The sequence below is a fragment of the Schistocerca gregaria genome, chromosome 6 (assembly GCF_023897955.1).
Source record: "Schistocerca gregaria isolate iqSchGreg1 chromosome 6, iqSchGreg1.2, whole genome shotgun sequence".
In the NCBI taxonomy this organism is placed as follows: Eukaryota; Metazoa; Arthropoda; class Insecta; order Orthoptera; family Acrididae; genus Schistocerca; species Schistocerca gregaria.
The window spans coordinates 243,772,388-243,790,764 of NC_064925.1; the positions used below are offsets into that span (position 1 = coordinate 243,772,388).

An 18,377-nucleotide genomic window follows, 5' to 3' on the forward strand; every position below is an offset into this window, starting at 1 on the left:
ACACCTTTTTCCAAAGCTGTTTCACAGAGGAATACCACACTGCAGTTCCTTCTCTGAATCCTCGCACAAACGAAAAAATGGCTGACATCAAAATAAGTGTCCAAGGAATAGAAAAGCAACTGAAATCACTCAACAGAGGAAAGTGCACTGGACCTGACGGAATACCAATTCGATTCTACACAGAGTACATGAAAAAACTTGCCCCCCTTCTAACAGCCGTGTACCGCAAGTCTCTAGAGGAACGGAAGGTTCCAAATGATTGGAAAAGAGCACAGGTAGTCCCAGCCTTTAAAAAGGGTCGTCAAGCAGATGGGCAAAACTATAGACCTATATCTCTGACGTCGATCTGTTGTAGAATTTTAGAACATGTTCTTTGCTCGAGTATTGTGTCGTTTTTGGAAACCCAGAATCTACTCTGTAGGAATCAACATGGATTCCAGAAACAGTGATCGTGTGAGACCCAACTCGCTTTATTTGTTCATGAGACCCAGAAATTATTAGATACAGGCTCTCAGGTAGATGCTATTTTCCTAGACTTCCGGAAGGCGTTCAATACAGTTCCGCACTGTCGCCTGATAAACAAAGTAAGAGTCTACGGAATATCAGACCAGCTGTGTGGCTGGATTGAAGAGTTTTTAGCAAACAGAACACAGCATGTTGTTATCAATGGAGAGATGTCTACAGGCATTAAAGTAACCTCTGGCGTCCCACAGGGGAGTGTTATGGGACCATTGCTTTTCACAAATATATATATATATATATATATATATATATATATATATGACCTAGTAGATAGTGTCGGAAGTTCCATGCGGCTTTTCGCGGATGATGCTGTAGTATACAGAAAAGTTGCAGCATTAGAAAATTGTAGCGAAATGCAGGAAGATCTGCAGCGGATAGGCACTTGATGCAGGGAGTGGCAACTGACCCTTAACATAGACAAATGTAATGTATTGCGAATACATAGAAAGAAGGATCCTTTATTGTATGATTATATGATAGCGGAACAAACGCTGGTAGCAGTTACTTCTGTTAAATATCTGGGAGTATACGTGCGGAACGATTTGAAATGGAATGATCATATAAAATTAATTGTTGGTAAGGCAGGTACCAGGTTGAGATTCATTGGGAGAGTCCTTAGAAAATGTAGTCCATCCATGTAGGCTTACAATACTTGAGTATTGCTCATCAGTGTGGGATCCGTACCAGATCGGGTTGACGGACGAGATAGAGAAGATCCAAAGAAGATCGGCGCGTTTCATCACATGGTTATTTGGTAACCGTGATAGCGTTATGGAGATGTTTAGCAAACTCAAGTGGCAGACTCTGCAAGAGAGGCGCTCTGCATCGCGGTGTAGCTTGCTCGCCAGGTTTCGAGAGGGTGCGTTTCTGAATGAGGTATCAAATATACTGCTTCCCCCTACTTATACCTCCCGTGAAGATCACGAATGTAAAATTAGAGAGATTCGAGCGCGCACGGAGGCTTTCAGACAGTCGTTCTTCCCGCGAACCATACACGACTGGAACAGAAAAGGGAGGTAATGACAGTGGCACGTAAAGTGCCCTCTGCCACAAACCGTTGGATGGCTTGTGGAGTATGAATGTAGATGTAGATGTAGATTTAGTTTGTGGATTATTTATGAAATAGGTAGCCTTTCAAATTTATGACAGAGGAATATGCCGATATGATGTTTTTTTTATGGCAAATGTGATGGTAATGCTACAGCTGCAGTTAATGAATATCGCTTACATTACCCATCTTGGAGGATTCTAGATGTACGACCATTATTGGAGTATTTCGAATCTTATGGGAGACAGGTCCTCTACCTTGTATTCATAATCAGTACGAGCATTTGGTACGTGAAGATGATGGTGAGGATATTTTGGATGCTGTTCCACGTAGCCTGGGTACCAGCACACGACATATACCTCAACGATTAGGCATTACACAATCTAAGGCATGGCGTACACTGAAGTACAATAATCTGTATCCTTACTATAAACAAAAAGTCCATCATTTACATCTGGGAGATCCTCCCCTTTGCTTGGAGTTGTGCAACTGGTTAAATACTAATCGGCAGTTACACAAATACATTTTATTTACTGATGAGGCACAGTTTACTTGAGATGGTATAAACAATTTAAATAACAAGCACATATGATCTGAAGCAAACCCACATGCAATAGTACAACACAATTTACAGCTGTGATTTAGCGTAAATGTGTGGTGTGGTATATTCAACACACACTTTATTGGACTATTCATTTTCCCAGGACATCTAACTGGCAAGACATACCTACAATTCCTTCAACAAGAAGTGCCCTGCTTGCTCGGAGATGTTCCACTTGCTACGCGATTGCAAATGTATTTTTAACATGACGGCGCACCTCCACATTTCACCAATGCCATTACTACACATTTAAATGAAGATTTTCTCCAGAAATGGATTAGTCATAGTGCTACACATCTGTGGCTGCACAGATCACTTGATCTAACATCAATGGATTTTTGTATATGGGGATGGATGAAAGGCATAGTTTATGAGGACAAAGTCAATACAAGGAGGTATTACTTGCTATCATTATGGATGCAACAGACAAAATTAAGAACAACCCTGTAAAACTGTAATGAGCAGCAAAATCTGTTCATACATGTACCAATGAATGAACTCGATGGAGACATTTTTTGACACGTTCATACAGTTTAAGTTAACATTATTACCATCATTTTTCCAAACTTAAATTCTCTACAACTTCTGTTGAAAACTTAGTGCAATTGCCTGAAATTAAAAAATGGGCCAAGTAGTTGGTAGGACAGGTTCTGAGCCAACAAGCTATCACCAGTTTAGTACTGGTGGGCAGCGTGGATGGTAAAAATCATAGAGAGAGACCAAGAGATGAATACTCTAAGCAGATTCAGAAGGATGTAGGGTGTAGTACTTACTTGGAGACGAAGAAGTTTGCATGGGATAGAGTAGAATGGAGAGCTGCGTCAAACCAGTCTCAGTACTGAAGACTACAAATACAACAACAACAACAGTTAATAAAGTGATAATTTTACAAAATTCTTTGCTTCTCTGGATGTTCTGGAAACTACTGCAGATAAATGTCTGGGACATGTTTTATTAGATTCACCAGATCAATAACAACAAAATAAATGGAAATCGTGCTTTAGTTTATCCTCGTACAGTTTTGCAATGGCTTCATATTAGCGATGTTGCTAGATTTCAGACAGAATCGTTTATTAACTGTAACTCCGTAACTAAACATTTGCAGACCTATGTTTATCTGAACTTTTTTCTTTAGTTTTAGTTGTAGAACAACATGTTAAAATATTTGCATATCTGTATATGGAACTTTGTGCATTGTACTTGAAATTTCAAACATTGTAACATCATTATTGTTATATGTTTGGTTCAAAAATGTCTTTTTCTTGTTTTTGACAGGAGGACCACCCACATTAATTGTAGCTAACGATGCTGAGCTACGTCTTCTAAATGCATATAAACCAAGTGAAGAATGGAGCAATAGTTTAACTGTCAAGCAGGCTAATGGTGGCACATTAAATGCTTACAAGCTTGAATCAGTGGCTGTTCTATGGGAGGGCCATGAGAGCACAATTTTCTGGTCTGATTATCAACACCATCATATACAAAGCATGCCTTTACTTCTCCCATCCGCACCTGCTGGCAGTAGTGATTCTACTACTACAGGTCACAGGAGAACACGAAGAGAAGATCATATACGAACACTAGTAAGTATTTGTGCAAATGTAAATGAAAGATAGGCATTTATTTGCTGCTCTATCTTTTAAGTGAGTGCTCATCTTTTATCTGTCAGTTACCAACAACTGCTTATTAGCAGTAATCAGGAATTTTAATCTTGTATGTATTAGTTGATTGTTATTTTCTAATCATTTCTTGCTTGTAAATCCTCTATCTCAAAATAATTTGCAATGCATAATCACTTTGTCTGCCAGGGTTCTGTTTTTCTGAAATCGTATGTCAAATTAAGGTCCATTCTACTGACTACTCCCTGTAGTTCTACAATATCATGGCCAGATTCTGTGCTGCTTTTCAGCCCATTTATGTGCCATGTCATTTATATCCTTCAGGCCACATTTGCCCTGTTACTTAATGGATACATCAACTTACATCTATATATGTAGTCTGCATGCTTCACTCCTTTATGCCATCTTGAGGATCAATAGAGTTGCCAATAAAGATGAATACATGTAACAGTGAGTTTACACTGGTAATAAACAGTTCTGCGTCAAAGGTCATGCTCTACAATACAAATGCTGTGATATTGGTGTCAGATTCACCATGTAGTTTATGTGGCTATATTTTGTATGCTAGGAACACTAAATGCTTGTCAAAACAAAGCATTTACCATTATAGTTTAAAACAATTTGACATTTCAAACAATTGAAAGTCCAGATCAGAATAGAGAGAGCCCAATAGTTATCAGGGCACTTGCTTATCATGGGTCTGAAAAGGAACATGGCACTAACAGTTGTGAGCTACACTCAGTAAAGACAACTGTTTGTTACATCAGTATTAGGAAAGGTACAATAATCAGATTTCAATCAAGACCTTAAGGAGGAAAACCCAAGTGGAAAGACAGTTTTCAGTGGTAGTGGGCATTATGGAAAAGTTGAGAAATGAAGTGCAGGCATTCCTGTTTTTTATGCAGCAACCCTTTACTCGAGTTCATCAGTGCACACAATAGATAGAATTTTCATTTATTATTAAAAATATGCAAAAAATTTCACCATCCATTTATTCATAGCTGTATATATATCTAGTGCTCATGCACAATTTCCAGTTTTATTGCTTCTGAAAAGCCAGATTCTTGCACTCCACACACACACACACACACACACACACACACACACACACACAGCTGCTAGCTGTGATGACATTGTTGTATTGGAACATGAAAACAAAGACGCTCTTTGCAGATGGAATAGGTGCGTATTATGTATTACAGTGGCAAGATATTGGTGTGACAAATGTGTTCTATCATAGCCTCATATAGACTGCAACTGCTTTACACTCTCGTAACTAACAAACATCGGTATTATTTGTTAGTAATGATGTATGATGTGCCCAGCAAAAGTTCAAACTTTACGTCACTGTTTTCTGCACCATAAGAGCTATAATGGTAAGCTCATTGCAGCTTCTTTAATTTGCAATGAAACAACTAATTAGAAAATAATGAACATCTGCCTGTAAATAGAGAATAGTCATAAATTCAAAGGAGCCTGAAGCCAGGGATCAGTCTTTATGAAATCGATAACAGTGAGGACATAATGTCACTCTGTAAGCTGTACAATGATCCCTCAATGTAGTGTGCTGTGGAATGTGTTGATGTGAATCTTAGTGATTCACTTGTAAGATAAGTGTCATTCACACATTCATACAATTGATGCATTGCTTCTCAGTTGGCCATACCATGCATGACACTGTCTAATGGTTCTGATACTGGGTTACTGTCACACCTAATTGGCAGAAGCATTAAGTCTGGTTCATATAGTATCCATAAAAACCCACTGATGCAAGATTTTATTTCTCACTAGACCTTTTATGGGATAAAAAGACAGAAGCTTTCGGATGCAAGAACTCACCAACTGACTGACTGGATGAACCTAGTTTAGCTAAAACTAAAATACCTAGAGGTGGAGTTCTTCTTTTCTATTGCAGAGCTACACTGTATATATTTTGTGTGACTAGTTAAAATCTGGCACCAGAGTGCAACACGAACCAGAGTACTTGCCTTTCGCAGATGATGTGCACCTTATTGTGCTACCCAAACTGCCTCAATCACCAGCCTAAATCTTCAACATACTACAGCCTTCTTCTCTTGCTTCAGCAAAATTTGACAGAAATGGGATAAACTTCCAACAGATCAAAACTTTCTCTTAATCCATATTAGGCAGGTGTACCAGTTTCTATGCCTCTTCAGTGTATGTGGTGGTAATTCTTCATTTATTAAACAATGTGTCACTCAAGAGGTGTCCTCCAGTATCAATGTGACATCGGAAATTCTGCACCACTCTAATGAGCATTTCTTGAGGAATAAGACCAATTTCTTCATATATTGCATTTCTTTGGGCTGGCACAGATCTCGGAAAGTGTTTGGACACCTGAGCCCCATAGAAAAAAATAAATAAATAAATGTTGTGCGACTCGGGCCCCCCCGTCGGATAGACCGTTCGCCAGGTGGAAGTTTTTTGATTTGACGCCACTTCAGCGATTTGTGCGTCAATAGGGATGAAATGTTGATGATTAGGACAATACAACACCCAGTCCCTGAGTGGAGAAAATCTCTGACCTAGTCGGGAATCAAACCCGGGCCCTTAGGATTGACATTCTGTCTCGCTGACCACTCAGCTACTGGAGGCAGACCCCATAGAAAAAAATTGCAGGGGGTAAGGCCTGGTGATTGTGCTAGCCAGAAGAGGATGTTGCCAAGTGAAAAATTAAGTGTCCAGGAAACATCTATGTTAGCATTTGGAGAGAAATCTGAGTCGTGTGAATGGTAGCTCTGCCCTACCGAAAAAGACTCGGTCAATCTGCAGCACATTGAGTCTTTGTACAAAAAAAAGTATTGATAATGTGAGTGTCTTGTCGAGAGCTGAGTGTCACAGTAGCACCATCTGCTCAAAAAAGTAAGGATCAATTATCTTGGCTCTTCCAAATGCTTACCATACAGTAACACAATCATTATGCAGTGGTTTTTCATATAGTTCATGAGGTTTCCGTGCACTCAAATATCAGAAATTTTGTTGATTAATGCATCCCAGTTGCACTAAAGTGTGATAAACACAAGCTAATGGTTTTCTGATCTGGAACTACATGATGAGAGTTAACCTGCTCAGTAGCAACAACAGATTAACCTTTTACCATAAATGATTCCTCAGTGCAAGCTCTTTCCTTACCCATCCACAGTATGGTTGGAATTCATTACTGATTGTAATTTGCACTACCTGAATGTCAGTTATATGTATTAAATGTCCTATTCAATCTTTGCTGCTGGTGTTCTGATATCGCGATGTCAGCCTATCGCTATGTTAACTTGTTGACATTTCTGTAGCGTATGGCATGAGGTGGGGTCTCTGGGACCCCTATGTTTAAACTGTGATTTAAGGCAAAAATCATATGCAGGGCTATCCATAAATTCATAAGAGTATGAGGGGGTGGAGATCTCTTCTGAACAACACGCTGCAAGGCATCCCAAATATGCTCAAGAATGTTCATATCTGGGGAGTTTGGTGGCCAGTGGAAGTGTTTAAACTCAGAAGAGTGTTCCTGGAGCCACTCTGTAGCAATTCTGGATGTGGGTGGTGTCACATTGTCCTGCTTTAATTGCCCAAGTCCGTCAGAATGTGCAATGTACATGAATGGATGCAGGTGATCAGACAGGATGCTTACGTATGTGTCACCTGTCAGAGTCATATCTAGACATATCAGGGTCCCCATGTCACTCAAATTGCAGATGTCCCACACCATTACAGAGCGCCCACCAACTTGAACAGCCCCCTGCTGACGTGGAGTGCCAATTGATTTATTGTGTTGTCTCCATACCTGTACATGTTCATCTGCTTGATAAAATTTGAGATGAGACTTGTTTGACCAGGTAACATGTTTCCAGTCATCAACAGTCCAATGTCAGTGTTGAAGGGCCCAAGCAAGGCATAAAGCTTTGTGTTACGCAGTCGTCTAGGGTACGCAAGTGGACCTTTGGCTCCAAAAGCCCTTATCAGTGATGTTTCATTGAATGGATTGCACGCTCACACTTGTTGATGGCCCAGCATTAAAATCTGCAGCAATTTGTGGAAGGGTTACACTTCTGTCACATTGAACGATTCTCTTCAGTCATCGTTAGTCCTGTTCTTGCAGGATATTTGATGTTTTACCAGATTCCTAATATTCGATGTACACTTGTGGAATGGTCATACAGGAAAATCCTCACTTCATCACTACCTCGGAGATGCCAAATCCCTTCAGTCATACGCCTACTATAACACTACATTCAGACTTACTTACATCTTGATAACCTGCCATTTTAGCAGCAGTAACCGATCTAACAACTGCGCCAGACACTTGATATCTTATATAGGCATTGCCTCCTCCAGCACTGTATTCTGCCTTTACCATTTTCTTTGTGCTTCAGTGTATATCATCCATGTTAATATAGTTTTTTTCCCTCATTTGAACTTTAAATTATGAAGGATGCTTTGCGTCACCATGTACTTTCATTTTTCCATATGGATATGAGAATATCATCATTTTTACTGTTAAGATGTCTTCGGTTTTGGTAGAAGGCACTAAATGAATTTTCTCTAAATCTGTGAATAAGGTGACTGAGTGCGTGGTACTGCATCAGTCACACGCCCATGTGCCAGTGTCCTCTCCCCTGAGTGATTTTCCAAGTAGTGTATTGTCATGTTCCACAGAATTCTTCACCCAAAAAACAAAAAGAATAGTTTGAAAATTGTAATGTTTGGGTGATGGTATAAGCTTAAATATTCACAGTAAACAGTTAAAATCTCTTTCCCACACATCTCATATTAGGCAGCCTCAACAAATAAAATGATCATAAGTACCAGTAATAGATGCAATTAGACAACTGACATCCTCAGTGAAAAAATATTGATTAACAGATAGACTACAAGAGACAACAAAATCAGCTCCTTGATGATCTGGTCAAGAAGCTAAATATGATGAGTTACACACCTAAAAATATATGTCAATTTGTTATCTGCAAACAACATGTTTTCAGTAGCTCTATTGAATTATTTTCTGAATGATGGAGACAAAGTAAATAAAGTGTTTATCCTAAAATCATGAGCAATAAAAATATTGTGTAAAATTGATAAGTACAAATATTGCTGAGATCTATTTTGCTGATCTTCATTCCTTACAAAATTTTTCCATAATAATAAAAATCTTCCACAGAGAAATATTGATTCTCAATACTGAAATAACAAATACTTTTTTCTCCTATATTCACATTTATAGCAGTTTTAAACATGAACTGACTGTAACAGATAAATTATAGTTAATTTATAGTACAGTCAACAGTACATTGTGGAAACTTCTTCTGGCCATCCCCATGTATCTGAATGTTTCCTTTGCTGATTGAATGTGTAGAAAACAGTGTATGAATGAACAAATACTGTAACACAAATGTCTACAGGTTCTTCAGCTAAAACCTCACAGTGTTGTATTGTGAGTCACAACAAATGGTCTTTATGACTGTTTTCTGTTACTCCCTGATTTTGTTGAAGAGAAAATTATGACAATTTTTTAAATTTAGTATAGCTTATGTATAGTTATTGAAAATTTGTTTATGAGATAATTATAAAAAAATTCTTAAATATTTGTACAGCTTGAGAATTTGCAAGATCCAAAAGGTCTTGCAATTGACTGGGTTACAAAACGATTATACTGGGTAGATGCAGGAGCTGACACTGTTATGGTTTCAAAACTTGATGGTCTTGAACGAACAACACTCATCAGTACAGATCTGGACCAGCCACATGATATTGTTGTTGATCCACAATCTGGGTATGTATTTCCCATGTAGAGGTGCCTTGATACTGTGACGATATTATTATTGCTTATTCTTATTTTGTTTCTTATTTTTTAGGCTTATGTTCTGGTCAGACTGTGGAAAAAAGGCTCGAATAGAAGTTGCTGCAATGGATGGAACAAACCGCCACACTCTTATTGATGCATCTGGGCAATGGCCAGCTGGATTAGCAATTGATTATCCAGCTCGTCGCCTCTACTGGAGTGATCCAAAAGCTCTTACTGTAGAAAGTGTTGATCTGTATGGCCATGATCGACGAATTGTCCATATATTTCCCTCAGGTATTCTTTTATGACATGTACGGTAATCATTACAATAAGGCATTCCATATTTTGAGATTCAGTTTTGTGGCTTCCAAGAAAGTTTGTCATGTCTACTTCCCTACCATCTCATTCATACTTCTTGGAAAGAACGTAAAGAGTATCTCATGTGCTTCTCCATTTTTGTTCAAGTACTGTGTTAAGTTTTTAAATTAGCATTATTCTCATGCAGCTTTCAGTGTCCTGTACATTAAAATAACAAGGACCTGGATGCATCTGTCACTATGTAGTGTTTTAATACATCACAACTCATTACACAGGTATACAATTATGCATCCAGTATTTTTGTTGTATTAGTTTGGTTATATCTCTTCTATTACAGTGTCCTTTTTTATCGTTTTCACTTGTGCTGGTTCTCCTTTTGTACTCTACAGCATTTGTGTACCATAGTTCTGAGTTTTCCTTTTCTTTACTATCATTTATGTTCTCTTTTACTGAACTTTGCCATTCTGTATCCCAGTAACTAATGCATCTCTAATATATTTAAATCTGAGGAGTACATTAAACTCATACTGAAGCTCTTCAAACCATGCACATACACTGTGAGAAGTGTGACACATTTTCTTGTTCTTATGGTAAATGGCATTGTGATGAGGAAAAAGAAAAAGCAAATTGCATGTAGGGGTGGACATGGTCCCCAAGTATAGAAGCATATTTGTGTTGATCCAGTGTGCCTTCCAGAATAACAAGATCACCCAGGGAATGCCATGAAAACATTCCCCAGACGACAACGCTCTGTTCTTTGGCCTGGACCCTTCCAGTAATCATTGCAAGGTGTTCGCTTCCAGTCTGATGGAGCGTGAAATGTGATTCATTTGAAATAGTCATGTGTCGCCACTCAATGGACATCCAGTTGTGGTACTGGTGTGCAAATTCCAGTGGTACTGGTGTGCAAATTCCAGTCTTCGTAGCCAATGAACAGCAATCAGCAAGTGTTCATGATCAGGCATCTACTCCTAAGGCCCATGTACACTGTTGGTAGCCCCTCAGTTCATCTGTTCTGTCAGTTGCTCAACAGTTGCATGTCTATTTACTTGTACACATCTTGGCTGCCATCATTCATCCCTTTCATCTATGGCCTGTGTGTACCCCAGTTGCCCCAGTGCCTGTTTTGGATAGCACCATTTTGCCATGCACAGTATAAGCTATGGCCGCATGCAAATAGTTTATAAAATTAGCTGGTTTGGAAATGCATCCACCCTTAACCCTTTTGCAATCAGATAAATCCCTCATTGTATTCTCCCCTCCCCCCCTCCCCCCCCCTCCCTGACAGGCTTTATATACCCTACACTGCCAGTGCTGACACCTGCCATCTGTGAGCGATTATTGCACGTTAACATTGAACATAGGCAGTGGCATTATTAATGTGAGTGGACTGTGAAGTACAAAGAAGTGTAGTGATTAATACAGTACACAGCTTCAGTTGTTATGATTTTTTTGTCTTTTGTTGGTGTGTGTACCTTGTTCACTGAAAACATGGCTCTCTTCTGTTGTTCCATGTTATTTTACTATTGTTTCATCGATACTTTGTGGCTCTGTTGTGAATTGAATTCTTAGAGCACTCATGTTTACTTTCACACCTTAGCATTTTCTACACCATGTTTGCATTGACTCCCAACTAGGAGTCTCTGCTGAAACAGCTGATGAACCAGTAACAGTGTACCAAATTGAATAATTTTTCTATCTTAATTTATTCTAACTATTAATTTGATCTTATTAATTGTTTACAGTTCTATTCTTATTGATTGTATTTCAGAAATGAAACCATATAAAGTGGATGTGTTCGAGGACACGCTGTATGTCAGCATGTACCGTCCATTCAGTGTGGTTCGTCTGAATAAGTTTGGCCATGGGGACCCAACATTTATGGTGCAGAGCATGTTTAGAATTACTGACATAATAATTGCCCACAAGATCAAACAGGATCACAACAGTAAGTGTGTCAATGTGTGCCACCTTTACTTCTGTTCTTATGAATGGAAGAAATTTGTTGCTAAACTGAAATGCTTCATTCAGTGTCAGTATTTGAAACTTACATATAATTAATTTGTTTCAGTTTCTGACATTTGTGCCTTCCAATTCGTTTGCCATAAAAGTGCACTTTGTGTGATTGGAATGAATCAAACAACTATGGAGCCTCAGCCATCATGCCTTTGTCCTGATGGATTCACAAAAACTACAGTAAATGATACAAGTGGCTATGTAAGTGAAACTATTATTGTTGTAGCTGAACTTAATATGTGGAAAAATGTGCTGCTCAGATATATTTAGAGAGAGAGTGTGTGTGTGTTACTGCACTGAACAATAACATGCAAACCAGTATTCAAGCAGCTATGTCTGCAAACAGTTTTACTACTGTTGCTATGGATACATGTTTCTTGTTGTTACTAAGAGGCTTGGATGAAGAAAAGAGGTAATGTGTCAAATGTCACAGTATAAAAGATAAAATACTTTTGTTAGATGCATGTTTAGATCAAAGTTGTTTCAGTTTAGGTGTTGTGCTTAAATTTTGACCAGACTGTCTAAATCTGAATGGGGTTTCACAGTTTTTGCTAAACGAGAAGGCCTTGAAGTCAGATGAATTAAACACAGCAAAGTTCGATGGTGAATATGAATTGCAGTGTCAATTAACATTGTACCTAGTCACCATTGTAACCAATAATTACAGTGGTGACTAATATAATCTACTGATTAATTAATAATTTTATGAATAATAATTATGATGGGAACTTGTTGGCACTGCACAAGAGGTGCAACAATAGTGAGTTCGCTCAGGAGTGTTTGTCTCAGCTAATTTACACACAGCGACACACACTCCACTGTCCGGATTATGATTTTTTATATGCATGAAAAGTCTCAAACATATATATTCGATTATTAGATGACAGTTCATTTACCTGCTCTTCTTTGTTTAAAATGATGTTGTGGTGTCCAGCTTGCTCTGTTTAAATTTCTTGCTTCTCCAAAGTATTACAGATACTGGCAATGCGTGTAGATAGATTAGGTGAAATAAGGAACTAGAACAATGAGAATTAATATATTCCACATTTTTAGTGAACTAAGCAGAAATCTATGTCCTCTCTCTGTCATGGTAGGGAAAAGGCAGACGGTACAAGACTGATAAAACATCCAACAGGAGTTTTTACAAACATAAGAAAAGTAGTGTTCTTCATCTTTTCATGTTAGCTCCACAGGCCTGACTGCTGCGGGCAAACTAAGTTTTAATCTTTGCTGTATACTACTTAGATGAATGAATGGATAAAAATAGACAGAAAAAAATAAAACCATACCAACATAGGTAAACCAGCATAAGTTCCAATACAACAGTTAACATGTAAAAAGTCAAGATATTTTTGGAACAGCCGTGCATTAAATAAAATCACCTTCTATTGTGACTGATAGCAGTTATTATACTACACCTTACTGCTGTAAAATACTTCTGAATATACACTATTCTGGCAGCCAGCAGTGTGTATGCATTTTCAGGAAATACTTGACAGTCCACATTAGTTCATGTAGAATGTTATAATTTTCTGATGCCATAAACAAAGCTTTGTAAAAGATACCAAATGAACTTGTTTTGGCTGAACTGGCTGCAAATTTAACTTTCACTTATTCTTAACATTTTCCTTGTGTCACAGTGTATTAATTTGTTAGTCAACAATACACTCTGGCATCTTGCTCTTATCATTTGGAATGTGCCAGCTCATTTGTATAATTGTGTAAAATATATGAGACAGTCAGAAATATAGATGTGCTATGAAAACGCCTATAACAACGGAGCTCCAGGATGAAATATCAACAATATGAAGAACAGAATGCTACTCATCATAAAGATGACACGTTGACTTGCAGAGAGACACAATGAAAAGATTGTTACACATCTAGCTCTCAGCCAAAGCCTTCTTCAAAAAAGAAAACACATTGACACAAGCAAGCACACCTCGCACCCACATGGTCACCATCTCCATCAGTTCATCAGTTTGGATCGAAATGCAACCGTCATGTTGAGCAGCAATCTGTAGTGGGCAGAGTGGGGGAAGAATTAATGGAGTACGGATTGTGCTGTCTGACAGAGTGTGCAGTGACTAGGTGGAGGCATGAAAAGACTGACAGGTGCAGCGTTGGGTGGCTGTGTGGCAGAGAAGGGGGGGAGCTTTGTGTTGGAAGAGGCCAGCACACAATGATGATTAGGGGATGTTAAGATAGAGGTGATTGGGCAGAAACTGTTGGTCGGCTGGTGCAGCAGCGGTAAGTTCTTTGTAGGTCGAGGCTGGGATAATTTCGGAAGCGGAGGATGTGTCGTAAGGATAACTCCCATTTTCGCGGTTCACATACGCTGGTGGTGTACGGGAGGATCTGAATGCCACAGAAAGTGAAGAAGCCATGTAAATACGCTACGTTTTGTTCACCTGCGTGTTGTGACATGGGGTGGTCTGCCTTACTCTTAGTCACAGTTTGGCCGTGGCCATTCATCATTGTGGACAGCTAGCTGGTAGTCATAACAATATAAAAAGCTGAACAATGATTACAGCATAGCTGGTGTATGACATGGCCCAGCCTCTGGTGAAATAGGACAAGCCTGTGACAGGACTGGAACAGGAAGGACTGTGTGGGTGGATTGGGCAGGCCTTGCAACTGGGTCTTCCACAGGGATATGATCCTTGTTGGCAAGGGGCTGGGATGACACTCCACACACCTATCTTCTACATGCTCCCCAAAATCCTCAAACCCAACAATCCTGGACAGAGCATTGTAGCTGGTGACTTTGCCCCCACAGAAAGAATTTTGTTCCTCTTTGACCAACATCTTCAACCAATTACCCGAAATCTAGCCTCCCATGCCAAAGATGCCAACCACTTCCTTCACAGACTCTCTGCCATCCCTACCCCTTTCGCTTCTGAATCCCTGCTCGTCACTGTCTATGCCATTTCCCTACATACCAACATCTCTCATGCCCATGGACTTGCAGCTATTGAACACTTAATGTTCCCAATGTCCTTCAGATTCCAAACCCACTAACCTTTTCCTCATACACCTTAGTAACTTACCTTATTTTTTAACAGCTTACTAACTTACCTTATTCCTTAACACCTTATCAACTTACCTTATTCCTCACGCACCTTACTAACTTATCTTATTCCTCATATACCTTACTAACTTTATCCTAATGCAAAACAACTTCTGTCCGCATCTCGTGGTCGTGTGGTAGCGTTCCCGCTTGCCACGCCCGGGTTCCTGGATTCGATTCCCGGTGGGGTCAGGGATTTTCTCTGCCTCGTGATGACTGGGTGTTGTGTGCTGTCTTTAGGTTAGTTAGGTTTAAGTAGTTCTAAGTTCTAGGGGACTGATGACTATAGCTGTTAAGTCCCATAGTGCTCAGAGCCATTTGAACCAAAAACTACTTCTCCTTTGAAGGGAAGGTATACAAACAAATCTGTGCACAGTAGTCGGCACCCACATGGCACCCACCATAATCCAATCTGTTTATGGGTCTTCTAGAAGAAACCTTCCTAGCCTCCAAAAACTCCAAACCTCTGTAGTGGTTCAGGTTCATTGATGGTAATGTCATGATCTGGACTTACGGTGAAGATAACCAGCCCTCATTCTTTCACAACCTCAACACCTTCTCTCCCATCTGCTTCAGCTGGTCCTCCTCAACTCATTGGACCACCTTCCTACACATTGAGCTCCTCCTCTCTCATGACCCCATCCACACCTGGGTGCACATTAAAATTACCAACCACCATCAGTAGCTGCATTTCAACAGCTGTCATCCCTTCTACACCAGACAATCCCTCCCATGCAGTGCGGTCACCTGCTGACAGTGTATCGGCAGTGACAAGAACCCCCTTTCCTAGTATGCTGAGGCCCTCACCAAAGCTTTCACAGACAGGCAGTATCCCCCCATACGTAGTCTGCAAACAGATCTCTAGTGCCATCTCACCACACACACCCTGTCATCCCACCACCTCTAAAACCAGCTAAAAGGGATGCTCACTTCATCACCCAGTACCATCCTGTAATGAAACAACTAAACCATATCCTTTGCCAGGGCTTTGATTATCTCTCGTCTTGCCCTGAAATGAGGGAAATCTTATCCAAGATCCTTCACACCCCTGTTAAAGTGGTCTTCCATCACCCACCCAACCTCCACGACATCCTAGTCCATTGCTATGCCACTCTTAATCCCAGCCCCTTGCCAACAGGGATCATATCACTGTGGAAGACCCAGGTGCAAGACCTGCCCATGCCACACACCCAGAATTTCATGTTCCAGTCCTGTCAAACTCACCCAGCACTTTCAATTGTGCTTCTGGGATGGGATTAGTCTGGCAGAGTTTATAGGTGGAGTAGACAAATAATTCACAGAGGCCTTCTGCCAGATAGTCACTGCAATTCATGATAGTGTTGGAAACTTTGTTTACAGGTAGCATGATTAGGTCATGGTTTGTCTTGAGGTTCTGTATGGCTGTCATTTCTTCTGCTGAAAGGTTGGTGTTCTTAGATATGGACCTAGGGAAGAATGGAGAGGCCCTCACCCCACCTTCCATCCTACACTCTGCCGTACAACCTTCTGATGCTGCATCTGTCAGTCTTCTCGCGCCTCCATGTGGCCCTGAAAATTTCACCAGACAGTGCTCTTCTCTCTCCCCAACCATACCTTGCTATTCCTCCCCCTCACTGTACCATTACAGATTGCTGTCCAATGTGGCTTTTGCATTCGGTTTTGAGCTGTTGAATATGGCAGTCCTGCGTGCATGAGATGTGCTTGCTTGTGTGAATGTGTGTGTGTTTGTGTGTGTGTTATGTTTTCTGAAGAAGGCATTAGCCAATTTTTCATCTGTAAACTACATCATTGATCATATGCAGGTACCAGTTTGAACTCATTGATGGAAGCATAAGCTTGGTCAGTAGACCACAAAATTCTGGATCTCCATATCATATCATTATTTTTCTATATATCTAAATTTAATAAAAAATTTACCAAGTTGTGATAATCAATGGTAATCAGAGAATGAGCGAAATGCAAAAAGCAAGAAAATTTGCTTTTAGTATTACTGAAATAATAGAAAGTTTTAAATTAGAGTAATGGATGTTCCAGGATGGAATGATAGGTGAAAATGAGGAAAAGCAGCCACCCACTTGCAGTTAATTGATGTGTGTCAATTATACAGTGATAACACCATAGGAAAGTTCTCAACTAAGCTGCTCCTCTCTTTCCAGTTTTTTTTTTTTTTTTTTTTTTTTTTTTCATATGCGCGCGCGCACACACACACACACACACACACACACACACACACACACACACACACACACAAACACACACACAGAGAGAGAGAGAGAGAGAGAGAGAGAGAGAGAGAGAGAGAGGGGTATTTAAACTATAAAGCAAAGATTTGGTTTGCTGTAGAGAAACTGAAATTTTCTTTGCCGTTACGAAAGTTTGAATGCAGTTCATTTATCATCTGCAGGTGATTGGTTACTATTCCTCATTTTTGGATAAATTTTGCTTTATTGTTTAATAATTATACTTGCATCTGTTATAGTGACATTGTGCAAACATTTCCTCTGTGTTTCAGACTGTCTGCAAATCAAATGGAACAAGGAACAAGGCCTGCGATCTGAACTGTCACAAGGGAAGATGTGAGATAGGTATTGATGGTCCAAAATGTGTGTGTCCTCCACAGTACGATGGAGATCATTGCCAGCATTATCGATGCTCACAGTACTGCCACAACAAGGGCATGTGCTATTTTGATCTCTTGTCATCGACACCACAACCAAAGGCAAGAGAACACTTCTCATGGCTCCACTATTAATATTTATTAATTTTGCTGGTAACTTTTCATGAACTGTTTACTGAGAGAATTGTGCCATACATGTTGTATCCTGTAGTAAACATAGATTTTAATAGGATACACACTATAATTAAAAGAAAGTAGCAAACTTTCTTCGATGATCAACCCCTGTGCCTAACGCTCCCTTCCCCCCCCCCCCCCCCCCCCCCCCCGCACCCCCCCTCCCCCCAATCCTCTCGTAACCTTACTCCCTTCCCTCTTCTGATCAAATCACTGACTTCATTATTTTAATGACCTTATCTGCTATAAAATTAGTAAAGTGATAAGACATCAATACTGCTAAACCAATGAGGAGCTCCTTGATGTCCACAAGATAAAGAACATATACCAGCAATTAAGATATCAGTGACCAAGATTGTAGCATCATTATACAGGATACACAGTCACAAATATATCATAATGTTCGCAGCCCAGAATACAATATCATATGGCACATAAACCAAATGCATAACCCTGGTAGGTGAAAGATCACCAAAGTCTCCACTGAATTTGCCAGTTTCTCTAAGAACAAAATATTTTATAGATGTCTGGCTTCTACTCACAGCACCCTATGTGTTCATTGTCATCTGCGAAGCTGCACAATTAATTCCTATGA

General features: G+C 39.7%; 1 protein-coding gene across 2 annotated transcripts in view; it reads left to right on the forward strand.

Moving 5' to 3' along the window:
- Nucleotides 1-18,377, forward strand: part of LOC126278124 (low-density lipoprotein receptor-related protein 1) — a 688,899-nt gene that overhangs the window by 622,935 nt on the left and 47,587 nt on the right. For both annotated transcript variants that reach the window (XM_049978010.1, XM_049978009.1), the window contains 6 exons: nt 3,447-3,754; nt 9,397-9,575; nt 9,658-9,881; nt 11,677-11,853; nt 11,977-12,122; nt 17,504-17,710. In XM_049978010.1, the coding sequence (XP_049833967.1) occupies nt 3,447-3,754; nt 9,397-9,575; nt 9,658-9,881; nt 11,677-11,853; nt 11,977-12,122; nt 17,504-17,710 (1,241 nt within the window). The remainder of the gene's footprint in view (nt 1-3,446; nt 3,755-9,396; nt 9,576-9,657; nt 9,882-11,676; nt 11,854-11,976; nt 12,123-17,503; nt 17,711-18,377) is intronic.